The sequence below is a fragment of the Corythoichthys intestinalis genome, chromosome 10 (assembly GCF_030265065.1).
Source record: "Corythoichthys intestinalis isolate RoL2023-P3 chromosome 10, ASM3026506v1, whole genome shotgun sequence".
In the NCBI taxonomy this organism is placed as follows: domain Eukaryota; kingdom Metazoa; phylum Chordata; class Actinopteri; order Syngnathiformes; family Syngnathidae; genus Corythoichthys; species Corythoichthys intestinalis.
In genome coordinates, this window is record NC_080404.1 from 12,092,527 (window position 1) to 12,104,613 (window position 12,087).

Consider the following 12,087-nt stretch of genomic DNA (forward strand, 5'->3'; position numbering starts at 1 on the left):
TTGAAGTGGCGGCGGTTTTGACAGGCGGAAATGTCATCAAAATGAAACTGGTCTAGCGCCTCAGTGACTTGGGGTACCACGCAGTTCACTTTACGGGTTTAATTTTCTTCTACGCAATTTTATATACTGTTAACCAGTTCGGTCAGCATTGAGTTGGAAGGGGCCAGCCCCGCAGCTGGCTGATCGGAGACATAGCATGCGAGATGAACTCTGTAATAAAACGCTGATCTCCGTGTGATCCGCGATGGGAGGACCACCAATGAGCAGTGAATTGAAACATCTTATTGTGACGTTCAAGAAAAATGTGTGAATGCATTATCAGCTCTTCACAGCTCGTTTAAGTCCAGCGAACTGGCAAGTACCACATTTAAAATTACGAGTTGGCGGAAAGGCAGATGCACTCATCAAAAGAGCCAAAAATGACTCACAGACATAGGTTCCTGACACCTGTTCTACACCCTAGATGATAAACTGTAAACAATGACTGTGGAAAGGAAAAGAGGAGCGGAATGCCACGTCTTTATCGTCCGTCTCCACTGTTTACAGTGCCGTCATGCCGCACTAAAAATGGGGTTGGCACGCTCCATGACGTCACTCCCTTAGTATCTGATTGTTGTACGGAGACACTAGTCTATTAAGCCGCGGGTAAACTGGCTAACTTATCTGTGTAAGTTCTTGCATGGATAAGGCACATTAGTGTAGCTGACATGCCGTATAGTCTAACTAATCACACGTTTAAGGCCATTATCAGTCCTAGTGTAGATACAGCCAAAGTATAATTAGAAAGCCAATTGTAGCAGAGTCGTCGCCGTTGAATCTGATAAAACGCTCTGGCTAGCCGTGAAAATACCTACTTACTGCCATTTACATTTAAAATGTTTTCTGTAAGTGGTGAGGTGTGTAGTGGTGCTGTTAGAATCATTGAGGATAAATAGGAAGTCTCCTTTTCAAAAGCTCACATTGCTCCAGACTATTCCATCTCTAGTTTTGCTGATATTCCCAAATTCCAGAGCCCAGTGGGTGTTAAGGTTCAAATAATAGTCACACCTCGAATTGTTAGTAATACAGAGATAAAAATAAAATAAATAAATGCTATTTCGGCCTATTCTGACTTCTCTTATACACACAAAATTTTAATGTGTATTACAAACCAAGAATCAAACATTAAAATCCCTAAAACAGTCATATTATGCTTTTATTTCAGTCTGCCTAAGACTATTTAGTGGAAGACAAGAGAGAAAAATGACAAACAAGTACAAATATGATGACATTGTGATGACCCGCTTGCTGGCATTGAACCATGTCCACTTCCTCTAAAAGGCCAGTGAGTAAGCGCTTCCAAAGCCAATCTATAATGCATCAGGCGTCCCCTTGAACCTACCTTAACCCCCCCCCCACACACACACACACACACACACCGTAGGCTCATAAAGTGCAGTTTGGGAGGACAGGGGATGGCTCAGTGGCCTGAAAAGGGCACAGGCATCCACTTGCCTCTAAATGAGCACCTTAACTCCCTTTCTATTTTAAAGGCTTTCATTCACTGATCTAAAACGGGCAAAAAACATGTTTGTGTTGGAACACTCCGCCAGAAGTCTTTGTGATATCGCAATAACTCTATAGACCTCAACTGTTGTTCTTACCTCTTAGAATATTACAGGGTTTATGAAGTTCAGATTTCTTACCATTTTCTGTTCTCACCCATCACATCTCATTATGAAATCACCAAATGAGGTATCGATCGCCCCCGTGTAGCTTTTAAAGGCTTAGCAGTAAATAACTGCCCAGGGCTTACTGTATCAACATCTGATGTTGAAGAATCTCAGTAAGGAAGCTCTGTGGATGAAATGCCATGTGATTTACGGCTGGTTTTGTTTTAGGGGGTACCCTATGTGGAGGGCAACGGGATGAGCGGTCTGTACAAGCTGCAGGTAAAGACCTTTATTCGGTGTCGTTGTGATCCATTGATGCATGGAGTGCACAGTGCAATACCATCAATCATTTTGGCAGGAAAAAGTCTATGCCTCTGGTAAAAATTCGTTTGACCCATATTGTGGAATAGAAAGCCATAAAGTCAAAATCATGTCTTTTCAGAGTGGTGGAGCTATTTTAGGACCCCCTGGGGCTCCCGGTGCTCCGGTAAGTATAATTATCGTTATGCCTGAAGTGATTTCTTCAAAGTGCACGGTGAAGAAACATCAGCAGACAGACATGTTGGTTCTAGAGAGCCGCATAAAGGAAAAAAAAAAAAAAAACATCGGCCCTCCAGTGTTATCTCAGCTTCTGAGGTTCTCATATCGCACTCAGTCATATTCATTGAGAGGTGCCGCCATTGCTGCTGCTGCTTCAGCTTGGTGGGTAAAGGCAAAGAGATTTCCTGATGCTCAGACAGGTGTCTCTGACCTGCCCCGGGATGCACAAAACATCAGCGATTTGCAAATGGAAGTCAGAGTTCAGCCACACAGTGCCAAGCCAAAATTGCCCACTTTGAAATTCCCCTTGCACTGCTCTTCCTTATCAGGCAGTTTGTAATCTCGTCAGGCCCAAGGAGACATCCAATCAAAGGCCCCATAGGGATCATTCCTCCACAACACCAGAAAAATCTCCACAGTTGAATCTTTAGGATTTCGTTCCCAGTTTTGCCTCCTTCAGGGACTAAAATCATTCTTGGTAGTTTAGAGTACATGTAACACAAAAATATGTTCCAAACATTAATTTGTATATTGCAGATGATTTGCCTGTTCCAATTGTGTTCATTTTTATTGTGTGCACTGAGGACATGCATACCATGAAAGCAAAATAAAAACATCATCACTGAAACGTAAGGCATACAAATTATGCTTTACAGGTTTCACTTCCAAATATAAAGATTCGCATGACGAACATGGCAACCATAATTCCAACTGGAGGACACTGCAACCATAATAATACACATTTTATTATCATATGCATGGCCAAACTATCAAGGTATGCAGTGGTGGAATATAACAAAGTAAAAGTATTCCATCACTGTACTTACAGTGGTATGTAAAAGTATCTGAACCTTTTGGAATTCCTCACATTTCTGTATAAAATCACCATTAAATGTGATCTGATATTTGTCAAAATCACACAGATGTAAAACCAGTTTCTGCTTTAACTAAAACCACCCAGAAATTTGATTTTCATATTTTAATGAGGATAGCATGCAACAATGACAGAAGGGGGAAAATAAGTAAGTGAACCCTCTGCCGAAGGAGACTTAAAGAGCAATTGAAACCAATTTTTACCAAACAATTGAAGTCAGCTGTGTGCCCAATCACTGATGAGTGGTTTAAAGCTGCCCCGCCCACTATAAAACACACACCTGGTAAGAATTGTCTTGATGAGAAGCATTGTCTTATGTACATCATGGCTCAGTCAAAAGAGTTGCCTGAAAACCTGCAATCAAGGATTGTTCATTTGTATGAAGCGGGGAAAGGATACAAAACCATCTTAAAAGTCTGGATGTTCATCAATTGACAGTCAGAGAGGTCTACAAATGGAGAGAGTTTGGCACTGTTGCTTCTCTCCCAAGGAGTGGCCATCTACCAAAGATGATGTCAAGAGTTCAGGGCAGAATACTCAGAGATGTAAAAAAGAACCCTAGAGTGTCTGCTAATGACTTACAGAAATCACTGGCACAGTCCAATATCTGTGCACACATCAACTATATGTAAAACTATAGCCAATAATGGTGTTCATCATTAAACGTGATGGTTCACATACTTATTTTTCCCCCTTCTGTCACTGATTGCATACTATGCTCATTAAAATATGAAAACCTATGAATGTTTGGGTGGTTTTAGTTCAAGCAGACACTGTTTTTACATCTGTGTGATTTTAGCAAAGACCATATTTGATGGTGATTTTATGCAGAAATGTGAGAAATTCCAAAAGGTTCCGATACTTTTTCATACAAGTGTAAGTACATTTTTGTTTACCTGTGCTTGAGTACAAATATGAAGTGGGACTTTTTACTTCACTACATTTTACAGCAGGTATATCTATTTTTTACACCACTACTTTTCAAATTGTCACCTGCGTTACACGTTACTTTTTTTTCTTTTTTTCTCATCGTGAGTTGATAGTTTCGCTTTTATGCCTCCGGCGCAATCGATACGCACCGTGCAACTATACCCTAACTGAGCACTAGAGGCAGCATCACAAGAACAAGCAAGATTAGGCAGGTCAACAAGATATTGACCAATAAAAAACACCACACTCTTGTACAGTTGGTGGCGGTATGCACCTGATAATTGCTTGCAATCTGTCATTAAGCTAAGTTTTGGGAGTTTTTTAGCTTGTTAAGCTTTAGTTTACAGTGCAGTAAATTTTATTGCTTGTTTTTTTTCCATTCAGCACAGTTTTGATTTAATTAATTTCCTGGTTCTTTCTTTGAATATTGACTCAGATCTCTGTATGTGCGTATATGAATATATATACACAGGGAGTCCCCGGGTTACGAGTTCTGTTCGTACGCTGGTGACGTAACCTGAATTTCCACGTAGGTCAGAATTAACCCTTTTAGCACCCCTGGGTATTTGCTTACTTGGTACTTAATAACTATCCAAGAACATGTATTATACGTCACTGTACTGTCCGCGCCAAGATGTTGGAGCTAAGTCCTAGCAAGACAGCGAGCTAAGCTCCAAAATGATGATGTCAGACGTCCGTGTGGTTTGCTGACTATATTCAGCTGCTCATGACATCAACACTTGCAGAATGAAACTATAATAATAATGAAATTAAATCAGTTTCATTTTCAACAACAGCGATTCAATATTGCGTCCCTCCCTTGGCTGCGTGGCCCTCTTCTTCATATGTGCACATGCGCTCTTTTTCCTGGGCGGAAATACTTTTTCGTGTGAATATGCGCTCTTACTCGCGTGCAGAAGTACAACCTGCTCTATGCTTCTTGCGCCAAAATAAACGCATGCATCACAAAAAAAAGTCTACTTCATTTAAAAAAAAAAAAAACTGAAACTCCGATGTCATAAAGTCGAAATCACGTAAGTCGGGTACGTCGTAGCGCGGGGACTTCCTGTATACGTATATTAAAGTTTTGCATCGGAAGAAAATACTTTTACTTTTAAAGTAAAATTTAAAGCAAGTACTTCTGTACTTCTCTAATACATAGAAATTATTAGACATTTTTTAATGTGATGATTTACATATAACACATTGAAATAGGACAAGTTACGTGTGCCAAAAAAAATGATTTATACAGTGTGCACTGCAAATGTTTAAACATGGTCCTGTTTATGTTGCAAACACATGTACAACATTGCAAACATGTGGATCTGCATGTTTTAAACAAAAATATTACATTTGTAAATGCATGCTTTTGTTGTATTTTAATCAGCTCTTGTGTTAAAAAAACAAATGGTCATAATATTATGGCGGGAAGCTATACAGTGTACCATAAGTCGTTGCTATTACTATCACAACCAGTCGAAGAATAACACTTTTAGTCGGTGTCCATTATTTTTATGTGGTCACATTTAAAGTATCTGTTCTTCTTTTACTGTTCTTCTTTTAAGGGTCCCAAAGGAGATGAAGGACTTTCAGTGAGTTGTTTTTAATGTGTATGTGTATGTGTGTTGGTGTGTGTGTAAAATATATGTTGTTAATTTTGCTGTCAGTTTATTTCTTTCAATGTGCATATTCACCATATAAGTCAATGTATTCTAAAGTCTCTGACTGCTAAATTCCAACACATGCACATACACAAATAATGTCTTCTAAAAATGTGACATAGTAGGAACACAGTGTTATGCCAGCGGGAACCCATGAATCTTTCCACGCTCTTCAAATGCCCCCCACCCCCTTATATGACCTCCACCTTCTTTCTACTGATGCCTGAAAACAATCCACACAGCCGCGGAAACAACTCTGCTCTTGCCATCACAGTGAATTCTTTATTCGCATGAGACCAATTGTAGATTTTATTGTTTTGTTGCACTGTGATTTTTCACCAGGATGTTAATTTGACATTTTAATAAATTGTGTGAGCAGCACCAGTGCTGTGGTGGAATTGCCTCAATCCGTCTCACAGCTGATCCCCCTGGCTGCCCTGCTCCCCCTTAACCACGCTCCCTTACTCGTGACAATCTACATGTGTGACAATTACCTGCACAATCCATCTATGTCAGCGCCAGTTGCCCCTCTTTTCCACATAATGGAGTTTCTTCATGGCAGCTTGAACAAAATGAGCTCAATAGAGGCCATCTCTTGTTCATGCAGCTGCAAATAGCTCTCTATTTTTAGGGCACAAAGTAAGCCTGATTGGGATTTTTAAAATGGGGTGGCTCTTTCACCGTCTCATCTACAGCTCACAAATCGTGACAGCTTATGCCGTAGATCATACAAAAAAATGCAGTGGGGTTGAAGTATTGTCCCCTCAGGATTACCTTCGTATTGACGTATGAAGGCATGTATTAATAACCGACCGAGTGTGCCGAGAGCAGAGATCGAACCGTGTGACGCCTTGTGTCATGCAGAATTCAATTTATTGCGAGGTACGTAGTTTGGATCTATATTTGATGCCCTAACAGTTACTGACAGCCATAAAATAAAATAAGCACACCTTCAAGAGCTCATCAGATGACCTTATAAGCTCGTGCGACCAAAATAGTAACTGGGATGGTGAAACGGAATGTAGTTTTCACAAACAATTTTTGGGTTAGTTTTTTGTTTTTTTTCCCCTACATTTTGAAAGTTGAGTGTGTCATTTTTCATTACTTACAGGGAGAACCGGGGCTCATGGGATTACCTGGGCTTGAAGGTCTACCAGGTGCTAAGGTAAGCAGAAGCATCTAATAAAAACAACAGTAAAACTGACAAATAAAGTTAGCATCAGTTCATTGTTGTGCTTCATTGGATAACTGCTCTGTATTATATATGAGACATACTAGTCTTGACATACTTCAAGTTTAATACATTTTAAATTTTTCTAATTTGGTCAATATTATATTAATTGAAGAAACAAAATACAGTACTGTATAGTCGTATAGAAGTAAAGACTTCCTTTTTTATGACTCTACACTACAGTTTTTCACTGACAGTTTTTCAATTTGAAGTTACATATAAGACATGCAACAGTGCAATAAAAAAGAAAAACACAAAAAACATTTAACAAGTACCATAATTTTCACACTATAAGGTGCACCTGCCTTTAAGCTGCCACCCACCAAATTTGACACGAAAACGGCATTTCATAGATAAGACTCACTGGACTATAAGCTGCAGCTGTCCTCACTGTATTATGGGATATTTACACCAAAAGATATTATCGAGTAACACTTTATTTGACAGCGGCATCATACAACTGTCATAAGACCAAATGAACTCAAAGCTGTGAAGCAGTTGGCTGCAAAGCTTCATTGCTAGAAGAAGCTTCAATTGGCCATCACTGCTCCCTTTGGGGAGACGGGCAACCTCTGCTGCTACCTGCTGTCAACAATGTGTTGTCCAACATGCCTCCTAGAATGCATTACAACGCTATAGATGTAAATTACAATCAAAATTCATGTTCTGTGCTAGTTATTTCTTCAGTTGCTGTTTTAGTTGTTTCACTAATTGCTAATTATGGTATTTGGTAACACTTAATTTGACAGTGGCACCTTAAGACTGTCATTACGCAATCATAATTATGACATGACACTGTCATGAGCATTAATGAATGCTTATAACAGACATCATTTAGTGTTGTCCGACAAATTCTCTCACTTTTAAATGGATGTAAAGGATCCAAGGTGGACATAAATGAAGTAACTTGCCGGATGACACTTAATGACATATGTCATAAGCATTCAGTTAATGCCCATGATAGTGTCATGTCATAATTATGACGGTCCTATGATGCCGCTGTCAAATAAAGTGTTACCTATTGACCCAAATAAATCAACAAATAAGCCGCACTGGACTATAAGCCATGCAAGATTCAAAATGAAGGAAAAAGCGGCTTATAGTCCGAAAATTACGGTAAATGACAAGGCAAAAATATTCTTGATTCTTAACAATCATTACGTAAAACCATACGCCCAGTTAACTTCTCCGTCAAATTGTCAATTGTCACATATTGATTTCTTTTCATAGCTTTGGTTTAGAACTTAGATTTTACCACTGAGGGCTCAAAAAGTGAAGGGTATGAGGGTATTAAATTTGCCAAGTCTTACTGATAAGAATAACATTGGATACGGTGAGTATTGTAATTCTACTTTATACCAAAGTATGATCAACAAATTAATGAATAAATATACAGAGTGATTCAAAAAGAATGTGCCAAAATCATCGTATGATAAATGTGTTACCGGTTCATATCTTTTGGTGTAAATATCTCAGATCACACCGAGGACAGCTTCATTTTATGGCTAATCTATGAACAAATGCCGTTTTCGTGTCAAATTTGGTGGGTGGCGGCTTGTAGTCAGGTGCGCTTTATAGTGTGAAAATTACGGTAACTTCAGATTTTCAAATAAGTGATCAAAGGTGGCCATCACTGGCACATGAAATAAATGAAATAATACTTTAAGTTATGTTCAACAGATTTTCCTATGCCAGTTTTGTAATGTTTTTCATGTTTGACATATAGTGTAATGATTTAGGCACATTCTTTTTTAATCACCCTGTATTAAGCTCATTATGCATCAATTGGCAGTATAGAACAGGTGGAAGATTTTACGTTTATATTTTCATAACATGAATATTTTAAAAGAAGAGGCAAACAAATGTTCAACAACTTCATCAAGAGGTTCTTTGTGCTCTTTATAATATTTAACCCTGTTGTCTAATAATCTGTATGTTATTGGCAAGAAATCATGTTGCTTTCAAGTCAACTCCCAGTGTGAGCTTTCCTATTGTCAGAAGCATAAAGATGATGTACTGTTATGGAAAAACACTACACTACACTATGCACAACAGTATTCTATATTCACTGTGTGTCTGACATAACTGCAACATTTTCTTCAGGGGGATGTTGGTCTGCCTGGTCCACCTGGATTACCAGGTCCTATTGTAAGTAGGTTCCTTTCAGTTTTACTTATTGATCAGTTCACTCATATGCATTTTCTTGAGTGCTTTTCATTGAGCCGGTATCCCAGCTGACTCTGGGCAAGTGGGTAAACCTTAGACTTGTCACTAGTCACTGGCAGGGCACAGATAGACAATAAACACATTCAACTAACAATGACACCTATGGACAGTTTAGAGCCTCCAGTTTACCTAATACAGTGGTACCTCAAAATACAGTCGCATCGACATACGATCCTTTCGACATCCAACGTAAAATTTGACTTGTCATTTGTGTCGACAAATGACGTGCTCCAAATACGAGGATTTATGACGGGGTCACATTTTCATTGTTTTCCCGCAAAACGGAAGCACGGCGGATTTTCTTGTGAGAGAAATCAACATGGGTCCCAAGTCAGGACAATAAAATAAGATTTGGTACGTTAACTGTAAGAAATAATTTAGCGTATCTGCATCACCACATGAAACAGGATGATTATATGTTTAGTCCCATTGACTGTATGAATATGTATGCCCTTTGAGTATCTTCAGAGTAGAGATTAGATCGGGCCTAAAAAAATCCAGCCCGATCCGCCCCAAACCCGGTCAATTAACCCATGCCCGAGCCCGAAAACCCCTCGAAATTTATATTTGTGAGGAATCAGAAGAAGAAGGAAATGCAGGGATGTGATGCGTGGTTGCGTTTTGTGTGATCAACATTTGTGACGATGCCTGTGCATAATGATAACAAATTAAAGCCCTCAAGTCTTTTGTAACGAATTCTCACAGTTAAACAAGACTGTAAAATGCATGTTCAAAAAACATTTATATGTTTTATATTTGTGTGTCTTTCCTATCAGTGGATTTGACATTTATTTTAATCTCTTCGAGTTGGCAGAAAAAAAGTTTTCTCAATGTTTAAATAGTCTACATATTTTTATGATCATTATAAATGCAAATTTCACAAAGAAAAATCACTGGAAAAATGTGTTAAATATATTTCTCGTATGAGAGCAAAGCTCTACATTCGTTTTGTACATTCACCGAAGCTGACACAGGGTTCTGCATAGCATCTTCAACAATCAATTTAAAGCCTTTCCATACCACACTCCTACCACTTTCCGAATCACACAGCATACAGTGTTCTTACTCAGATATTCAGCATCACAGATGGAATACATATATTGTCCGCTGGCAAAAGAGCGCAAGGACAGGCACACATTCTGCTTGATTGTGAGAGCCTGACTTCGGCGGGTTACATTAAAGACGTCCACCTCGATCAGCTGGCACAGGTAACGAATTCCCTCAGCTGAAAATCTATATTTTTCATGGAAAACATCGTCCGCATATGTCAGGGGATTCTGGCGGTCTCTAAATACTCGTGCCCTCCGACGAGAGGCCCTCACAATCCAGGCACCAGTGTCGTCCAGGTACGCTGTCATTGTCAAGAGGACACGTCCGCGGAGAAGTGCTATTTAAATAGAGCGTGGTTAATTGGAAACCTGTGGGTAAGCAAGATCTAACTCTGAAAGCACTAGGTTTGACATGTGGCGTATGTTGCCAGGGCAACATATCCACCTTTCTTAGTCCCGGTTAGCCAGGAAATTAGGCTGCACATGATGAAGTTACTCTCGAAGTTACCCTGAGAAGCCAGAAAACCGGCTTTGTAGTACAGGCCACTGGCTGTTCCTTGGAGCTATGAAATCCATCTGACGATGTGGAAATTCTCTGAGAACCATGGCTCGTGCTGTTTGATGTGATGATGAAAATGTCAGGAAAAGCCTGCTAGAACAGCTGAGCTTTGTTTGGACCAAGTCACAGAGACAGACATCCTCCGTTACAGTATAACAGATCGCTGTTGTTTGTATTTTTGGTTGTTGTTGTTTTCAATATTGTCACATTAAGGGTGGGAAAATGTGTGTCCTAGCTTAATTTTTTTCAATCACAAAAGCCTGGCATTGGAACAGGGGTGTGCCGTAGTCAACTTTTTATATCCAGTGAATGACATTAGGTTGGTTTGTGCTCAGCAGCTTGGTTCTATTATAAATGAGAGGCTGCAAAGTTCCTCCACATGTGACACCATTGAGGGTCTGTCAAACACCGATGATGCCTTTCTTTTGCCTTTGATTGACAGGGGAAACCCGGACCTCGGGGAGAACCAGGGATCCCAGGAGAGCCGGTGAGCGCCAGGCTCCAACTCTCTTTGAGTTGTCAATCCACACATCATCCCTTTATCATCACCGCCTGACACGTTGACTCGTTTCTGTTCTTTGACAGGGTGAAAGGGGGCCCCTCGGAGAGACGGGGTTCCCGGGACCCGAGGGACCGCAAGGTGTTGCTGTAAGTATCTACATGTATTCTACTAGCCTACCCTTATAATTACAGCTACATGCTCTCTAAATACCACAGCGGGATGTCCATGCTGTAAACCTGGGTTTACCAAATAGCTGTCTTTGAAGTACCACCACCAAAGGTGTTTTACCATTAAGGGGGGGCAAATACATGATACAAAAATAACAGCTATTAAAATGTGTTTGCCATCACATTTAGATGATTACATCCCTCGATGTAATTCCCATAAAAGATGCTTTCCGTAATTTTCCCCCTACAAGCTTACAATGGAAGAGCACTTGCTAGGCAATCAGGATCATTTAGATATCCCATTAAATTAGAGATTAGCAGAGGTGCAGTGGTGCTGATCCAATCGAAGAAGCTGATACAAAATGTCTTTGTTTGTGTTGCGGTCCTTGAGCAGGGCAGACCTGGAAAAGATGGAACTCCCGGCTACAAGGTGAGTTGTGTGCGCACCATTAAAATCCCCTTATGGAAAGTGCTTTACATCTGTTGAGCTGCAGGGAGATGGCACAGCAGATTTTTATCCCAACCGTACTTCTTTCTAGCTACCTGAGTGCATTAAACCAATTTGCATACATTGTTTGACATTTTAATGATTAAGCTGAATGGAAACCTGCTGATATAGGACTTTGTTGATTATCAGTCTTTTAACTCCATTTACACAGCTAATGCTTGCAGGCAATTCTTAAATGTTTTAATCAA

The 12,087-nt window shown here is 39.8% G+C and overlaps 1 protein-coding gene across 1 annotated transcript in view; it reads left to right on the top strand.

Moving 5' to 3' along the window:
* LOC130923322 (collagen alpha-1(XIX) chain-like) overlaps positions 1 to 12,087 on the top strand; it is a 343,167-nt gene that overhangs the window by 282,918 nt on the left and 48,162 nt on the right. Inside the window, exons 39-46 of the mRNA XM_057848955.1 lie at positions 1,881 to 1,931; positions 2,095 to 2,139; positions 5,562 to 5,588; positions 6,769 to 6,822; positions 8,992 to 9,036; positions 11,165 to 11,209; positions 11,308 to 11,370; positions 11,786 to 11,821. Coding sequence (XP_057704938.1) covers positions 1,881 to 1,931; positions 2,095 to 2,139; positions 5,562 to 5,588; positions 6,769 to 6,822; positions 8,992 to 9,036; positions 11,165 to 11,209; positions 11,308 to 11,370; positions 11,786 to 11,821 — 366 coding nt within the window. The remainder of the gene's footprint in view (positions 1 to 1,880; positions 1,932 to 2,094; positions 2,140 to 5,561; positions 5,589 to 6,768; positions 6,823 to 8,991; positions 9,037 to 11,164; positions 11,210 to 11,307; positions 11,371 to 11,785; positions 11,822 to 12,087) is intronic.